General features: G+C 44.0%; 1 protein-coding gene across 3 annotated transcripts; it reads left to right on the forward strand.

Moving 5' to 3' along the window:
- Positions 1-1,242: 1,242 nt before the first annotated feature.
- Oser1 (oxidative stress responsive serine rich 1) lies at positions 1,243-15,877 on the forward strand. 3 transcript variants are annotated; one of them, XM_042276754.2, is made up of 4 exons: positions 1,243-1,403; positions 5,012-5,128; positions 10,121-10,234; positions 14,614-15,877. In XM_042276754.2, exons 2-4 carry the CDS (start codon positions 5,052-5,054, stop codon positions 15,293-15,295), a joined length of 873 nt encoding a protein of 290 aa, XP_042132688.2. In that variant the 5' UTR covers positions 1,243-1,403; positions 5,012-5,051; the 3' UTR covers positions 15,296-15,877. The 3 variants fall into 3 exon arrangements, with proteins under 3 accessions (XP_042132688.2, XP_076427318.1, XP_076427319.1); XM_076571203.1 differs by lacking the exon at positions 1,243-1,403 and adding an exon at positions 3,961-4,062; XM_076571204.1 differs by lacking the exon at positions 1,243-1,403 and having other exon boundaries at positions 5,010-5,140.
- The last annotated feature ends 2,378 nt before the right edge of the window (positions 15,878-18,255 follow it).

Consider the following 18,255-nt stretch of genomic DNA (forward strand, 5'->3'; position numbering starts at 1 on the left):
CCCAAACTATTTTGGAAAAAACAAAAGCAAACCAAAATGCCTTGGCTGATACCGTTGCATTTCCAGGCAAAGTAACCGAAGCCCAGTGGCAACAGTTGCTTTATGTTATCAAGAGATACATCAAAAGTGAAGGCATGGGAGGCTGAGGCAGGGGATCAACGCATGTTTTAGGACAGCCTGGCCTATACAGATAAGATCCTGTTTCAAAAAAAAAAAAAAAAAAAAAGAAAGCCAGGCCGTGGTGGCACACACCTTTAATCACAGCACTCGGGAGGCAGAGGCAGGCGGGTCTCTGAGAGTTTGAGGCCAGCCTGGTCTACACACTGAGTTCCAGGACAGCCAGGGCTGTTACACAGAGAAATCCTATCTTGAGACAAAACAAGCCCTCTATTTAACCAGGCAGTGGTGCTGCACGCCTTTAATCCCAGCACTCGGGAGGCAGGGCCAGGAGGATCTCTGTGAGTTCGAGGCCAGCCTGATCTACAGACCGAGATCCAGGGCAGGCCCAAAGCTACACAGAGAAACATTGTCTGAAAAACAAAACAAACAAAACTAGCTGGGCGGTGGTGGTGCACGCCTTTAATCCCAGAACTCGGGGGGCGGAGCCAGACTAATCTCGGTGAATTCCAGGCCAGCCTGGTTTCGAGATCCAGGACAGGCACCAAAGCTACACAGAGAAACCCTGTCTCGAAAAACCAACCAACCAAACAAAAAAAACCTAAAACATTTCCATTTCATTTCCGGGCTAGCATCCACCGCCTGGGCCTCGTCCAATTAATACCTTCTTGGCTTTTCTGCGGACCCAAAGTGGTTACCCGTGGTGAGGGTTGCAGCCCGAGTGCAAGCGCCCTCGATTCTAGCATCTAAGAAACTCCGCCGAGCGTCTCCGAAAGCCTCGGCTGGCGCAAACACTCCCGCAGCCCACCGAATCCCGTTGCCTTGCTGTGACTTCAACTGATGAAGAAGGAACCAGACGACACCATGCAAAAAATGTAGCTGCGGCAAGTCAAGCATTCACGTGACAGAGAAGAGGAAGTAGGCACGCCCAAAAGCCTGCCGGGAGCGAACCCAAGCCAGGGGGCGGAGGGAGAGAAAAGAATAACAGGAAATGACTTAAGACGCACGTGCTTCGGAGAGGGGTTGGAGCAGAGCCTTCGAGAGGCGGGGCCGCCACCTTACGCCTGCGCAGTTGCCGCTGGCGGCGCTGCCGAGTCACTGGGGTGGGAGGAGCGTGAGCAGTGGGCGGGGCGCGAGCCTACGTGGCGCAAGCGCAGTGCGACTTTAAAGGCCGCGGGCCGCCCTATCTGCGGGGTTTGGATCCGGGTCAGTCAGACGCGGCGGTCGCGGAGAGACGCTTGGGACCGACGGGGCCGGATCCCCAGGAGCACCCCAGCTGCGAGGAGGTGAGTGTCCTGACGTGCCCGGCAGGGCCGGGGCGTCGCGTCCGCCGGTCCTCCGGTCCTCGGGAGGCGGAGTCCCGCCCTCCCGTCCGGGCGCAGCGTCTCCCTGCGCCGACTGCCTGGCCGGGCCTGGCCCTCGTCCGCCGCGGCCTGGAGTGCGCGGCCTTCGCTTCCCGCCTTCCTGCGTTCCCGCGGTACCCGGGCCGCGCCGGCCGCAGCTTCCCTTTTCGCCCTTCTTGCCGCCCTTTGCCCCTTCCCGCCTTTTCCCGCCCTGCGAGCCGCATGCCTCTCCCCCTTGCCTCCTGTAGCTCGGCTCGCGTCTCTTCCCGCGTCCTCTGCGCCGCGGCTCCACTCCAGTCTCCTCTCCGTGTCCGTGGTTGGCCGGGGCGAGCAGGGCCAAAGCCGTGACAGCTCCTGGCTCGGGTCGTCCCCGGGTTCCGACCTTTCCCCGCAGACCCAAGTTCGGTAAAAAGGAACGAACTTGTTGCTTCCCCTGTAGCCCTGCGACTTGAGGGGTTGAGTGGGTGTGCCTAGAGAGGTGTGGGTGTGTTTTTGTCCTGGGGACAGGTTGATTCTATCGGGGCCGTTCTGCACGGTTGCTGGACAGGGCTTTCTTCTCGGAGCTTCATCTCTAGATGCTTCCTAGAGGTCTGAGAAATTTTCTTTAACTTTATGAGGACGCGTGCAAATCCTTTACTGATTACTTTCAGGCTACTGAAAGGAGGGCTTAGTTAAAACTTCAAAAGAGTAAACGAGATTGTGCACACGCTATTTGTGGAAAGAGAAACTGGGTTATGATTTGACTTAAAACCTTGCAAAGTAACTTCTGTATAATACAGGCCTTTTTCAAGTCTGAGCTCCTTTGGGGGATTCTTCCAGAAGTCAGTGCAGTGAAGGGGTAATAAGTATGTCTCACAAATAAAATGTTGATGAAGATAGGCAAACCAGCCACCTGTTATATGGAGCTGTTGAGCTGACGCTTTGTGAATGGAAAGCTAGGAATATAGGGGAGATAATAAACCTTTGGTAATTACAAGCATGTTCTGCTCTAGCTCCCGAGGTTAATTAAGCCTAAAACTACTCACCTTTGCTCTGGGTTAAAGTAACTGAGGAAAAAGATGAGCAATCACAATGCTGGAAGTCTGAGAACAGTTTAGGCAATACTTTATCCTCGAAGTTTTGGTCTGTAGCCAGACTTTTATTTGGGGATGTTTTGGTTTTTAATGATATATCTGTTAGTGTCTCAATAAAAATGCTAAGTTTGTATTAACATCTAGGGTGGTCATCTGTTATACTATTATGTCAGCACCGTGTAATTAGAAGTTTCCAGGCTTAGGTGGAAAACTTTAGCCAAGTATGAGATCCTGGAGGGCAGGAATGAGACATAGAAATGGGGTTCCCAGGACCCCTGTGTTCAGTTCAGCCTCGGTTGTGGCATGCTACTTAGTGCTAGGAATTCTGGAAGTACTTGTGAAAGGGATGGATTTCTGCCTGTGTTGTGAAAGGGATGGATTTCTGCCTGTGTTGTTCACCATTGTACATGCAGCTTGATGTGTATTTAAAACCCTGACTAGTTGCTGCAGAAGTCAGATTGAGAGAACTATAAATCACACTTTATTAAATTTTTACATGCATTGTGTATATGAGAGCATTGCATATGAAGGTCAGAGGGCAGGCAGCCTAGGGAGTTGTTTCCTTGTGTTACTCAAGTTTTGGGAAACCAACTCATCAGACTGCCAGGCTCAGCAGCGTGCATCCGTACGTGTCGGAGCCATCTTCCTACCAGTCCCTATACAACCACCTCTGAGCCATCTCATCAGTCCTTATGAATCTAGCTTCAGTGGAGTTGTGGTAGCAAACAAAACAAAAACAACAATGGGTGTGGTGGTGCACGCCTTTAATCCCAGCACTCAGGAGGCAGAGCCAGGCAGATCTCTGAGTTTAAGGCCAGCCTGGTCTACAAAGTGAGATCCAGGACAGGCAACAAAACTACACAGAGAAACCCTGTTTAAGGAAAAAAAAATACTTCCTACCTGGTCAGTAGTGGCACAATACTTTAATCCCAGCACTCGGTAGGCAGAGGCAAGCTGATCTCTATGACTTCGAGGCCATCGTAATATACAGAGAGAGTTCCAGGACAGCCAGGGCTACACAGAAAACCCTGTCTTGAAAAAACAAAAGCTAACTAGCCAACTAAAAACAACAAAAACTTGTTTATAGCCCGTGATAGACCTTTGTAGATGTGAGGCACACAAGACCTACCAGAACTCAGCCCTCTGTCTAGTGTATAGAATAGTGTATATTGGAGGAGTCCTACTCCAGTGCAGTTAGTGACCCGTGAAGCTTCCAGTCATGTAGCTTCCTCGTGTTTATGACCTGGTTAAGTAAACAGTAGTATGTGTGGAGAGAGTTTATGTTGACTTCTGATGTTGAAGTGAAAACTAAGTCCTTTGAGGTTGAATATAAACATAAATGTGTCCAACATTGTGACATCTTGGCCTTTGGAATAGTAGAGGTCTCACAATAACATATAACTCACTTCTGAGAAGTAAGCTGATCTAGAATCTGAGTACCCAAGGATCCATAGAGGCACTGCTCTCTCTGAGAGTGCCTGGGGGTGGGGGTGGGGGTGGGGCTAGGGGATACCAGGTTAGAAATAAAGGTAAGTATATCCTTGGCTTTAAAGAATTCTCTATTGTTTTTTAGTCTTTTCTTCCCTCCCTTTCCCCGTTTAGATGCTGGTGTGTTCATTTGTTCAAGATTTAGTACTTTGGTAATTTGAAGATTAGATTTGAGAATTTATTAAAAGACTTATTTGTGTTTCTTATTGCTTTAGTTGGTGATCCTTTATTTCCTTCCTTTGTTTAAATGGAAAATCAGGAGCAGAAATTGAGGAATTCAACTAGTTGGTTAAGAAGAGAGCACAGAGTCCTATCTTAGAACAGTGTTCTTTGTATTTTCCGCTACTTGTAACTAAAGAGAAGCTCTGCTTTCTTTACTTGTTTTGAGTACAGATTCTTGTTTAATGACTGTGGCACTTCAAGGTAGCAAACACCAAATAAAGTTAACAGTCAGAGTAGAGTATGAAATGATCAGTGATGACTGAAGTAAGTCTCTACTCCTGCTCTAACGACAGTAGCGTCTTGTTTTTCATGGTTGTTGAGATATTGGTTAAAATGCTTTGTACAAATGCTGTGGTGTGTCATAGAGTCAGAATTAGAATTGTTAGGGTCAGACTAGGCAAATACTCATAGCTTTTTAATTAATCAGAGTGTCACAATTTGAGCTTTCTCCTGTCTCTGGTAATTTTGTTGATAGATTTCTATACATGTACAATCAGGAGCTCCTCTCCCCTCATTTTACATAGCTTTTAGATTTTGTTTCCAAAAACTGTAAGATGTTGGCATCAACTAATTAGGTGGTTTGAATTCTATGGTAGTTTGTATATATTTTTATATTATTTCATTTATTTTCTTAAGAAATAAGCCCTATAGTCTGGTTATATAAACTGCATCTTAGAAATAAAAGGATGTTTTCCTCTTAACAGTAATTGTATAAGGAAATATACTCTTTAATTCTAACAATTTTCACTTTTCTTATTTCCTTTTTAGTATTCACAGAAACATCCATAGGAGTGCAGAAACTTTCACAATGAAATCTGAAGCTAAGGATGGAGAGGAGGAGAGCCTACAAACTGCCTTCAAGAAACTAAGAGTGGACGCATCAGGGTAATTGAATATGTAATGTGTGACTTGGGATTATTTATTTACTGGATTTAAATAGTCCTTTTGGTTAAAATGTTCCTCTTCTGGGGCTGGGTGGTGGTGGTGGTGGTGGCAGCGGCAGTGTTTTCTCTTCCTTCCCACCCCTCTTCTTTTTGAGACAGGATCATATGCAGTCCAGGCTGGCTCAGACTCCCTAGGTAGCTGAAGCTGGCCTTTACTACACTTCCTACCTCTTCCTCCCTCATGTATAATTTGTAGGTAGATGCTACCAGGCCCTGCTCAGAATTCCACATGGTTCCTGGGTTGTTACTATTGTTTTAAGTGAAGCATTGATGTTTAAACCAAGTTCATAGCATAGCCGGGTGGTGGCGCAGGCCTTAAATCCCAGCACTCTAGAGGCAGAGCCAGGAGGATCTCTTGAGTTCCAGGCCAGCCTGGTCTATAAGTGAGATCCAGGACAGGCACCAAAACTACATAGAGAAACCCTGTCTCAAAAAAAAAAAAAAAAACCCAAAAAATGTTCCTCTTCTGACTTTTTTGTTCACCCTAGGGTAAGTAAATGGTAATACTTTGACTTTGACATTCTTTGTAAATATTTGATTGAATTTGAAAAGCAGTAGTTGGTTTTTACTCTAAGGTTGAGTGTTTTGGTTTCTTCTTAATTCTGAGGCAGTCCCTCTTCCCTAATTTAATCAAGCTTAAATCAAGTAGTATCCCACCAGGGACTTCTCATATACCTCAAGGGAATCACAGTATTTTATTTTTTAAACTAAAAGTGAATTGGCCCAATAAAGGTCTATGAAGACATTCTTGATTTCAGTCCCTAATTGCTAAATCTTTCAGTGGAAGCCTGTATTCAGTAGGGGTCTGTTACCAAGACCAGTAGTCTTAGAGCCTTTGACCAAACTAAATGGAACAGCCACAGACCAGCTGCTCTCTTAAAGTATCAGTATTTCACCCTTTTCAACATGTGTGTGCTGATCAGATCCTTTGTAGCAAGAATCTTAAAAGTTCTTAATAAAATCAAACCTGAGCCAGGTATTGGGGTGAACTGGAAGATCAGAGAGACAGAACAAGCCACAGCTAACCTCACCTGGCCAACTTCTCAGCTGGTCTTGTTTCCTCAGACTGGATGCTTCTGTGTCCTCATCCCAATGGCTCTCAGCTGAACTGCTGCTTGAAAGCCTGAAGCTTAACCAGCTAAAAGCTTAACCAGCCAAATGCTTCTAGTTTCTGGTCTCCATGCTTTATATATCTTTCTGTTTTTGCCATCACTCCCTGGGATTAAAGGCTCACTTCTTAGGATTAAAGGCGTGTGTCACCATGCCTGGCTGTTTCCAATGTGGCCTTGAACTCACAGAGATCCAGAGGGATTTCTGTCTTTGGAATGCTAGGACTAAAGGTGTGAGTGCCACCATTTTCTAGCCTCTGTATCTAGTGGCTATTCTGTTCTCTGACCCCAGATAAATTTATTAGGGTACACAATATTTTGGGGAACAATACCACCACACTCCTTACTCTAGTTCTTCTGACCCCAAGCCCGATGAAATCTCAAGTGTTAATGGTTATGATCTTTTTTTCTGTTTATGAGTGGAAACTGAACACTGGAAGCTCGAAGTTGAGCACTGTAGTAGTAATAGTCCTAGTCACCAGCATTTCACTCTTGTCCTCAGTCCTAAGTGCTTGGAGCACATCTAGGAGCACATTTAGCTTTCTCTGCTGCCTTGTAGTAGACAGACACTGCTGTTGTCTTAGTTTAGAGAGGCTGCTCACTCACAATTGGGTCACTTTCTATTGGTAGAAGTTAGAGTTTGAACCCAGAGTGTGTCTGGCTCCAGAACCTGCTCTTAGCCATTCTTTCATGTGATCCATTGTAGATCATGGAAATACTTGACAAAGTAAAAACTAAATAGATGCTAATAGCTGCCTGCCTGTGACTAGCACTGTTTCTGGCCCACCTTAGAGTGTTTATGCTAATAGATTTTCACAGTAGATGGTAAGATATATTCACATTTGCTTCAGTGGTACTTCAGGAAAGTATCACTTTCTCAATTTTTTTTCCAGCATGTTTTTTTGCCATATGAATACTTAAATACACTTTTTGTTTTGGGTTTTTTGTTTGTTTGTTTTTAAAGATTTATTTATTTATTATGTACACAGAAGAGGGCACCAGATCTCATTACAGATGGTTGTGAGCCACCATGTGGTTTCTGGGAATTGAACTCAGGACCTCCCTGGAAGAGGAGTCAGTGCTCTTAACCTCTGAGCCATCTCTCCAGCCCTGTTATGTGTCTTTGAGACAAGGTCTCATTATGTATCCAAGACTGGCCTCCCCATCATAATCCTCCTTTCTCAGTCTCATGAGTGCTGGAATTATGTCCATGTGCCACCATACCAGTCTTTTTGTTGTTACCATTGTTGTTTGTTTTTGATGTGGGTGCTCTGTCCTGGGGATAGAACTTGGGGCCTTGCTCATGGTAAGTGTGTGCTATGCTACTGAGCTATACCCCCTAGCCTTTGGTAAGCCTTTTTGAGAAAAGGAAATAAAGCGGGAAGGCATAATTCTAGATTATTATTTTAGTATATTCTTTGTGATTTGGGATGTGACTTTTTTTAACTAAGAAAATTCCAGAAATAGCCACATAATGCATACAAATCCTCTAGTATATAAACCTTTATAAGTAACTCTTCATATGCAGACTTTTCTCTGATGCTTTAAGAAATTGAAATGTAAGCTCAGTGTTGTGGCATACAACTTCAGTTCCAGCATTCAGGAGGCAGGCAGATCTCTGTGTACTGAGGCCTGGTCTACAAGGGAGTTCTAGGACAGCTAGGACTACATAAAAGAGACCCTGCTTTAAGGAAGAAAAAAGAAACTGGAATTTAAAATTAAGCTGAAAATAAAATTAAGCTGTTGAGCCGGGCGGTGGTGGCGCACGCCTTTAATCCCAGCACTCGGGAGGCAGAGCCAGGCGGATCTCTGTGAGTTCGAGGCCAGCCTGGGCTACCAAGTGAGTTCCAGGAAAGATGCAAAGCTACACAGAGAAACCCTGTCTCGAAAAACAAAACAAAACAAAACAAAAAATTAAGCTGTTGATAGCACTAAAAGTTACTTAAACCACTATAAAATGTCTTGCAAAATATCCATGCAGTTATGGTTGCAAATTACATATTTGGGGGCTGGAGACAGGGCTCAGGGGTGAAAAGCACTTACTGCTCTTTCAGAGGACCACAATTCAACTCCCAGCACCCATGTCATAGCTGCTTGTAACTGCTGCTCCAAGGAGATCATCCTATGCCTCTGGCCTCTCCAGACGGCTGCACTCATTAAGCACATACCCTGTTCACATGGACATGCTCATTCACAGATACAAATTACAGATAATAAAATACAACTTTTAAAGAAGTTGTATATTTGTAGCATATGATATGCCTCTACTAAAATTATGGAAAGAAGGAACAAAATATTTGAGAAAACCAAGAGTAGAAGGGATGAGTCAGTAACGTGACTAAGCAGAATAAGGCTCGTGGAGTCGCAGCATATGTTTCTGATTGTTCCATGCTGTTGTCATACACCCTGCTGAAGGGACTGCTGAGGACTGACGCATTAAGCTTTGCCAGGAATTTAGCGTGAGCCTGTTCAACAGGTTTTGATTTTCAGTGGTATTTGTCTTACCAGGGCCAATGTCTCTGTATTTGTTGTAAAACAACAAACCTTTTAATATGACTATAAAATAATTGTAAGAGTCACATTTACTTTAATCTCTAGACCATTTATATAAAATGCCTATGTGGTTTTTTTTGTTTGTTTGCTGTGTTTCTGAGACATGGACAAGGTCTGGCTGTTGAGCCCAGGCTGATTTCAAGCTTGTGATCTTCCTTGGCTTTCTGAATGCTGGGATTGCAGGTATAGAGTTTTAGACCACGGCATACATATGGGCATTTACCGTAGTTCTCTTATGATGATCCAAACATGCTCTCGTGTCATTAAAAGTACTTTTAGGGTCTTACTAGATAGCCCAGGCTGACCTTCACCTTTCTTTGTACATAGCCTAGGCTGGACTTGAACTTCTACAATCCTCCTGCCTCTGGCTCTAGAATTATAATCAAGCACTACCCTGCTTGGCTGTGTAAGGAGGTGTGTGTGTGCTCGAGTGTCTTCAAGAGCATCTTCACATGTGAAGATGACAATGTGGAATGTTATTCCATGGGTTATTCCATCTGTTTTGGTTTGTTTTTAAGACAAAATATCTCACTAGCCTGGAGCTTGCCAAGTAGGCTAGGCTGACTGTCTGGTGATCTTGTCTTTCCCTACCCAGCCCTGTGATTACAAGCACTCACCACTGCACCTGACTTTTTTGTTGATTCTGAGGTTCTTGTGCTATGTGTGTTTTGGAAAGATTTATATCAAGATGCTGGTGTTGGTAGTCTGGGTACAGATGATTCTTTTTTACTTTTTTTTTTTTAATGTTCTGGGAACCCATAGTACTTGTATAGTTTTAAAAGATTGAACAATTTAACTCTGAGTAATATTTCAGATTGACTAGTTGCAAAAGGAGGAAAATTTTTCTAAAAGTTGTGAAATGCTTCAAAATGGGATCATTTGCCAATTGCTAATTGAATTGACTCTTAGAGATAGGCTCCTGATCTTAGTTTTACGGCTGTGCCTCTTAGGTAAAAGAAGTGGTCAGTGTCACTTACATTCTCCCTGAACATAGAAGACTTGATCTGCCCCAAAGAAACAGCCCAAAGTCTATTTATAGCCCACTGCTGGTTACACTTAGAGATCATTCTCTCCTTATGATTTTGCAGCCATGGGCTTTTAGGGATCTTTTCAGTTTGGTTTTGGGGGAAATTTTACATTAATAACTGAACACTTGAGAAGTATAAATGAGAAAGAAAATAAGTCACTCAGAGTTGTATTAGGATTAGTGAGATAGAAAGTTACCCTCGTGATACAGTTTCCATCGTAGTGAACTTTGTTCTTGTCCTCAGGTCCGTCATGTCTCTGTCTGTTGGAGAAGGCACAAGTGTCAGAGCATCAGTCAGAGCAGCAACAGACGACACCAAACCTAAAACCACGTGTGCATCGAAAGACAGTTGGCATGGGTAAGAGTGCCTCCTCCCCTTAAATGACAGTTATTTATTTGGGGTATGGTACCTGCCAAGGAGTGTGTATAGAAATCAAAGGACAACTCGTAAGAGTCGCTTGGTTCTCCACCATATGTATTTCAGGGATCAAACTCAGGTTGGTTTTAAACACTTTTGTGCTAAGCCATCTCTTTAGCCTGGGCAGTAGCTTCCCATGTGTCAGCTGGTGCATGCCGGGGAAGCACACTTCGCAACTGAGCTATATCCCCAGCCTTATTAATATGTGATATTGCAGTGACTTGTCCTGAAGTCTGCTTTGTCTGGAATTAGTGTTGCTAGTCCTGCTTTTTGCCAATGTGTGACCAGTGTATTTCTTTCCTGACTTTTTAATCACTCTGCTTTTAAGTTATTGGCATCTCTCAGAAATAGCCTGTGGCTGATTCTGTCTTGTTCTTTATTCAGTCTAATCAGGGCATTTTTCTTTTTTTATTTTGCTTTGTTTAGTGCATTTATTCTGATAATTGGTATATTTGCATATCTGCCATTTAATTTATTTTACAGTTTCTAAAAAAATCTTTAAAAAAATTTTTTTAAAATTTATTTTTATTTTATGTGTTGATGTTTTGCTGTGGGTGTTGGATCTCCTGGGACTGGAATTATAGATAGTTGTGAGCTGCCTTGTGGGTGTTAGGAATTGAACCTGGGTCCTCTGGAAGAGCAGTCAGTGCTCTTAACCACTGAGCCATCTCTTCAGCCCCCAAAATCTTTTATTTTTGAAACATGAAATCTCACTCTATAGCCCAGGCTATTCTAAAATTCCCATGTATCCCAAGCTGGCTTTGAATTCTTGGGCAGTACTCCTTCCTTCCCCTATTAGGGACCATGCACAGTGTTGTGAGACTTTGTTTTCCCTCCTTACCTACTTCCCCTTCCTCTTTGTCCTTTAAAAATGATTTGAAAAAATTATGTTTACCTCTACTAATTAGACGGTATTCAGCTTTGTTTTTTAAGTAGTTGGCTTTGAAATTTTACTATCAAGCTTTTGATAAAAAGGCCAGAGTTTTATAAATCACATTGGTACTTGATTGTCTGCCTTCCATGATGCAGTTATTCAGTATGCCAATCCTGTTCCACTTTTATTCTCACAGGTTAGGATTTGTCCTTAACTCTAGTGTTAGTTTTTAGTTTCTTTGCTCACGATTCTTGTACTCTAGACCATGCCACATACAACCTCATTTTTTCTTGATGAAAGTCTGTTGGTAAATAAGGCTCTGCGTTGTTCTTTGTGTAGAATACATTTGAATGATTCCCCTTGGGCTGTCCGATAGCTCAGTTGTGGGGTGTTTGCCTAGAATGAAAAGTGCTGTCCATTCCCCAGCACTGCAAATAGTTATGAATGGTTACCTCTGAAATTATATAATAATTGTGTCCTGTTGGTAAATACTTTGCCCTTCTTCCCAATGTGGCCACATTGAATAAATGTCATTTTTCTGCTTTTTTATTATTAATTTTAATTGTCTTCTTAAGGATAGAACCTGGCCTCTTGGGCACAGATCATGACCCCAAGTTTGGTAACAATTATATTTTGCTTTATCTGAGAATACCTTTATTTCATCCTTGTTTTGAAGATAGATTGGCTGTATCTGAAATGGTTGTTTCTATGTAGACAGTTGTTTAGCACTTTCTGGGGTTGTTGTGGTCTGGCTCTGTTATTTTCTGTGCTGTTGTTGAAAGGACTCTGTCTGCCATCAGTGTAAATATTTTGCTTTTAAAAGATCTTAGCCAGGATTTTCTAAATCAGGTCTTCCATTGACTGTTACCTCTGTGGCCCTGAGGGTTAAACCTGGGGTACTCTGCGGCTATGTGGGCACTCCATGGCTAAGCCATGTTGTTCAGTCCTTTCTGTATCTTAAAACAGACTCTAGATTTAGTCCTCTTCTGTTAGATTGACAACCTTTATCTGATCCCCCTCCCCCATTCCTCTAGTACCTTTTAGACCATAGATTAGCAGACCTTTTATAGAGTGACGTGGTAAGCACAACTGTAGTCTCAGCACTTGAGAGACTGAGAAAGAATTTCCAGATTGAGAACTGCCTTGATCTACAGTGAGGCACTGTCTCCAAAAACCAGGGGGTGGGGAGTTAGGGAGGGAGGGATGGACAGACAGACCCAATAAATATTTTAGGATTTGGAGGCCAAGAGGCTAAAGCTGAGGAGATTGTGTAGGAGCTTACAGGAAGAGAAAGCTGCTCACTGCTGCCATAGTCATCCTGGTTGGCTCTTATTGTTCAGTTGCTCAGGCAGTTTCAAGATGAAGTGGTCAGCCTGGTGGGGCTCTGCTGGAGTGGGTGGTAAAGGGCAGCTCCAGAGTCCATTTACACTGCAATGTGTGAACTTCTCCTAGTGTGCTCTTCTAGCCTTCAGATTTTGTGATGCTGTTGGATTTTTTTATTATTTGTTTGTATACGTGCAGATGTGGCATGTACCATAAGCACACATGTAGAAGTCACAGGGCAATCCTGGGGAGTTGGTTCTCTATGTCTACATGGATTCTAGAAATTGAAGCCTGTTTGTTACAGGTTTGTGAAACAATCACTTATACCCAGAGTCATCTCTCCTGTCCTGGTTGGATTCTTAAACCTCTCAGTGCCCAGCAGGTCCCAACTTATAGATAGTTGCTTGGTGGGCCCCAGAAGGTGGGAGAGAAGAAAGCAGGGGAGAAGAGGAGTGAAGGGTCACTTCAGACTCATCTCCATGGCTCCCAGTTGTAGCCCACTGGGAAGTGTCCACATGCTCTGCAAAAACAAGGGGGCAAAGTACATGCTGAGCATGTGTGAGGCTTGTGGCTTGACCCAAGTGTCCCACCCCTAACAAGAAGCAAATAGAGGGACAGATTTAAATTACTCTAGAGGGTACAATTTGCTGACCCTTGCAATAAATAGATTTATCTTCCTGTTCAGTAATTCTCATAGCAGTGTTGTATTTAGCCTGTTCCATTTAATTCCAAATGCAGTTTTATTTTCCTTTCCCTTTCTGTTTTAATAAGGTCTCATTGTAACTCAGGCTGGTCTTGAGCTCAAAATCCTTCCTCTAGCTCCTAGGGGCTGGAGTTACAGGTGTGTGCTTCCTGCCCAGTTCATCTCTCCACCCCTCCATCTCTTTTTCTCATCCCTACTCTCTCTCCCCCTCACCCCCACCCCCACCAAACTTCCCTTGAGACAGGGTCAAGATGCAGTCCTGGCTGTTCTGTAGTTCACTGTTTAGACAGATTGGCCTCAAACTCAGAGGCCTGCCTGCCTGCTTCCCAGAGAGCTGGGGTTAAATGTGTGTGTCACCACACCTGGTGTGATTTTTATTTCTCAAAGTTCTGTATCAGGGCCATGAAGATGACTTAGTGGGTAAAGGTACTTTAGCGCTGCCAAGCCCAAAGCTCCAAGTTCGAATTCTGGGATCCACATGGTGGAAGGAGAGAGCCAACTCCCAAAAGATATCCTTCATATGTACACCCCCAAATAAATAAAAAGCTGTTTTTTTTCTTTTAAACCCTGTTTTAAGTCCTGCTGTCCCATCCCCCCCCCCCTTTTGCTTGGTAGTTTTAAGTCTCCTTTTCCGCGTTCAGTTTTGTATTTAAATGTTTTGTAAGTAGCTATATAGTGCATCTAATAATTCTCAGTTTCAGGGACACCAGATCCTGATGGGGAGGGAGAAAGCGGGGAGAGGAGAGAGAGCATATGAATGAGAATATTTCTGTGTGTCTGTGTGCACTCAGTACATGTGAAGGACAGAGGTTCATATTGTTTGTCTTCCTCAGTTGCTTTCCCCCTGGTTTTTTTTTTTTTTTGAGGTAAAATCTCTGAATCTGGAGCCTCCCCTACTTGTCTGGACTGGCTGGGCAAGTCCCAGGGGTCTTCCTGTCTTCTAGCACTGGAATTAGAGGTGCATGCCACTCCACCCGGCTTATTTACATGGGTGCTAGCATGACAGTACTTCACGGACTGAGCCAGCTCCCCAGTTCTGTGTTACTGTTATTGTTTGTTCTTGCTGGCTGTTGCCAGCGATAGAAGTGATTTGTAATGCTGATGCCCTGCTTGATAGTACTGGCACAGTGGCTTTTGTAGCATTAGCCTTGGTGCTGGAGCCACATTCTGCCTGAGGGAACTGCATCAGCTTTTATCTGCTGCTCCCACACCCAGAAGCCAAGCATGGAAGATGTGTTACCTCACTTGTTTTTTACAGATTGCTAGTGAGGGAAGCTGAACATTTGAGACAAAGACTTAAAGCAGTTTGAGAATGGAGGCATTCATGACCTTATACCCAGAGGTCTGTTTCCCGCTGTCATATGACCTCTCTCAGGAGGACTCTATCTCCACATCTTCTTGTGTGTTTTTCTCTTGTAGGTCTACAAGGAAGTCTTCACGAGGAGCAGTGAGAACCCAGCGTCGTCGACGCTCTAAGTCTCCTGTTCTTCATCCTCCCAAGTTCATACATTGCAGCACAACAGCATCTTCCAGCTGCCAGCTCAAGCACAGAAGCCAGACCGAGCCACCCGACAGCAGCAGTGGGCTGGGAATTGCAAGCCCCAAAGAGTTCAACGCAGGAGAGACCTCTACTTCTCTTGATGTTAATCACACAGGGGCAGGCATTGAGCCTCTGAGAAGTTTGGTTCCAAGGCTCCCATCAGAGAGTAAAACAGAAGAGCCCTCTGATGCTACCCAAGTCTCCCAAGAAAGTCTTACGGCCAGTGATCTCTCTGACTTTCGATCTGTTTCCAAGCTAAGCCAGGGCAAGCCATGTGCGTGTGTAGGCAAGGATTGCCAGTGCAAGAGATGGCAGGATATGGAAGTGTATTCCTTTTCCGGTCTGCAGAATGTCCCTCCTTTGGCCCCAGAACGAAGATCACTTGAGGACTACTCTCCATCACTGCACACCAGAACTCTGTCTGGCTCTCCTCGATCCTGTTCTGAGCAAGCTCGTGTCTATGTGGATGATGTGACCATTGAGGACCTATCAGGCTACATGGAGTATTACTTGTATATCCCTAAGAAAATGTCCCACATGGCAGAGATGATGTACACCTGATAACGAGAAGTTGATTCGTGTGCTTTAAACCAATGAAAGGTTGTCAGAGGTTTAGTTAACGGCAGACCTGGTGGCCACTCTGTGAGAAGACATCTCTTTTTGCTCACTGTGCTTGCAATAAAAACTCTTGGCATCTCAGTTTATCTTCATTATGTCAGTTTACTGAGTTCTTACGTACCCATTAAGGCAAGCAGGTCAAAGAAAATTTCTCCAAAAAATGCTCTGAGGGCTGAAGAAACCATAATGACTGGAGACTGGCAGCAGTGGGGGATGTATGAAATTCTTATAAGACGGCATATTTCAGACCTGCTTAAGATGGCAGCCAAGAAACTCCAATGTGCTTTTGTAACTGAACTGAACACTCATGTTGTAGATGCCAGCCCACCTGTAGTAGAGCTTTTAAGACTCATTTAAACTGTCTTTGGTTTAACACGGGTTTGTGTCATTAAAGATTTCTTATGTTACTGTTGAGTCAGATCTAAGGTTTAGATTCAGTTTGAATAAACCAGGTGGCCTGTCCCATATTGTTTGAGGGAGTCATTAACCTTACTATCACTAAATAAACCCCCGCTGGTGCTGTTATCCAGAGGTATGGTGTGTTGTTTCTTAAGCTGTTTAAAGTCCTGCTGCTAAGTATTTGAGGTATGTGTGAAAGTGTGTCGTCTCCCTCTCTGGTGTTTGTGATGTGTATCTTGCAGCCAATTCTAAAACAGGTCTTGTGCCTCTCATATGTTCTAGATGTTTGTCATCTCCTACCCACAATCCCTGAAGAGGATTTCATACTTATCCTGATACACTCTGGTGGATGAATCATTGTAAAATCCCCTCCAAAGTTTGATTAAAGGGCCTGAGCTCGCTTTAACTGGGAGGGTGAATCCTTACCTTTCTCAGGTGATTTGGTTTCTCTTTTTTTTTTCCTTCCCCAAGACAGGGTTTTTCTATGTAGTTGTGGCTATCCTGGTACTTCCTCTGTAAACCAAACTGGCCTCTGTCTCCTGAGTGCTGGAATCAAAGGTGTGCTCCACCGTGCTGGCCTGGTTTCACATTTTATATGTGCTTTTGTAGCTTCTATTTTAATTCGAAGTATGCATACCTACCAATTGTGAAAACATCCAGTCATGGGTAGATAATAGGAAGTTTGTTTCATTTGGATTGCAGGGTAAGCCTTTGCTGTTCACCTCATTGGGCTCTAGGGTTGCCTCAGGATAGAGGATCTTTACTTCACAAATGAGTCATTTGCACTTGGGAGAAGTAAGAAACGTACTAGAAAAGTCTAGAATCTAAGCTTTGTAAGATGGCTGCTAGCTTAGTGGACATCCAGTAAAGAAAAGGCTCTTAGAGCAAGGAGCCAAATGCTACTGTGGCACTAAATGCTGTAAGTGGCACTGGCGGTGACAGTGTACTGTTTTGTACATCTTCAGGCAGCTTTCTCAGGACAGGCAGTTGGTTTTGCACATGTCTATAATGTTGGGATTCCAGGACATCTGCTACCTGTATTCTCTCAGGAGACTGTAAATGAGGTGATCACCAGGAACTTGGGCACCTCTAAGAGTGAATGTCTCAGTGTCATGAAAACTGACCTTTCCGAGTCCTTAAAAGGTTCAGACTCCAGGGGTTCCCAGACCACAGAGAGACACTTACAGAGGGTATTGATTGAGTATAAGGATTCCAGTCCAACAAGTAGTGTTGGTCTTATCTGTGGGGGAAGTATTTGTAGTTAGCAAGTGACTTAAAATGAATTCAGACGCATTCCCAAGTCATTTTGTTTTATAAAGGAAGAGTCCCACTGACCTAGTAACTTCCTGAAGGGGTCAGATCAGAGCTTAGAAAATTCAGATTTGTGGGAATAAGCCAAAAGTTACTTACTGGGGTGTTATCTCACACTTGTAATTACAACTGGGGAGGACTCAGTTCAGGGCCAGCCTGGGCTACAAACCAAGACCCTATCTTAACAAGTACGAACATGAATCCTGAGGTTAAAAATTACCCTGCTCATGCAATTGGGCAAATTTCAATTTAGTGTCCTTCATGAGAGCATTTGATCTTTGTGGATGTGACTCATCACTGGACCTTTGCCAAAGGGCCTAGGGGCCACGTGGGTGGTTTACCAAACTAATTTGATAGGTCCTGAGAAGAGGATTCTGTGATGACTGAAGAACCAGAACCTAGTTTCCACGGGCTTTTATTTTGGCACTCAAGCAGTCATTGTGGGTATTTCTTTTAGCACAAGCAGTCACATTGTTCCAGGTGCTGGGAATACAACGGTAGGCAGAACAAAGTCATCAGTGGGGAAAGGTGAATGTAAGTGGTTATGGATTGGAAAAGGATTAGGAGATAGGAAGGGTTGGGGTAGGGATGTGGGATTTCTGTTGCATTTCAGGCCCTAGTTTATGCTAACGTGGCCTTTGGTCCTGAAGGAAACAAAGTGAGCTGTATGGAGAGTTGAGGAAGAGTACTCATGACAGACAGAACCATTAGAATCTGAAGGTTGCTCCAGCAAGTGAGGTCAGAGCGGTGGGGTGGGGTCAGTTTGTGGATGACCAGTGGGTAGTTTGAAAAGCTTTAGCTCCTAGTGAGTGAGATAGCCATTTGGGGGGAACGGGGCAGGGGGCTGTAAGGGGAGGAGACAGGAAGTGACAAGTTTGAAGACAGTAAAGTGAAGACACTGTAAGCCTAGTGGCTTAGACTCCCACCTTCAGCCTTCAAGTTCTGGGGTTGCAGACATGCAGCATGGGGACCCGAACACTGGCTACGGAGTGAATTATTGGGAAGTTTGTAGCTTCTGGTGGCTGGATAGCTGACAGTGTGGGGGAATGTTCTAGAATTAAGGTAGAGTAGAAGAGAGACCTAATTCAAGGGTGTGAGGAAGAAGATAGGAATTAATATTCTGGTAGCTTTTAAGAAGTTAAGAGCTGGTACAGATTTGGGAGGGGGATTGGGAGTTGGGTTTTGTTCTCGTC

The sequence above is a fragment of the Peromyscus maniculatus genome, chromosome 4 (assembly GCF_049852395.1).
Source record: "Peromyscus maniculatus bairdii isolate BWxNUB_F1_BW_parent chromosome 4, HU_Pman_BW_mat_3.1, whole genome shotgun sequence".
In the NCBI taxonomy this organism is placed as follows: domain Eukaryota; kingdom Metazoa; phylum Chordata; class Mammalia; order Rodentia; family Cricetidae; genus Peromyscus; species Peromyscus maniculatus.

What these genes read in the sequence shown, in the direction of transcription:
- Oser1 (XM_042276754.2), top strand. Translation starts at nt 5,052, where the DNA reads ATGAAATCTGAAGCTAAGGATGGAGAGGAGGAGAGCCTACAAACTGCC. An exon ending in CTAAGAGTGGACGCATCAGG is followed by an intron (nt 5,129 to 10,120) that starts GTAATTGAATAT and finishes TCTTGTCCTCAG; the next exon opens with GTCCGTCATGTCTCTGTCTG. An exon ending in TCGAAAGACAGTTGGCATGG is followed by an intron (nt 10,235 to 14,613) that starts GTAAGAGTGCCT and finishes TTTCTCTTGTAG; the next exon opens with GTCTACAAGGAAGTCTTCAC.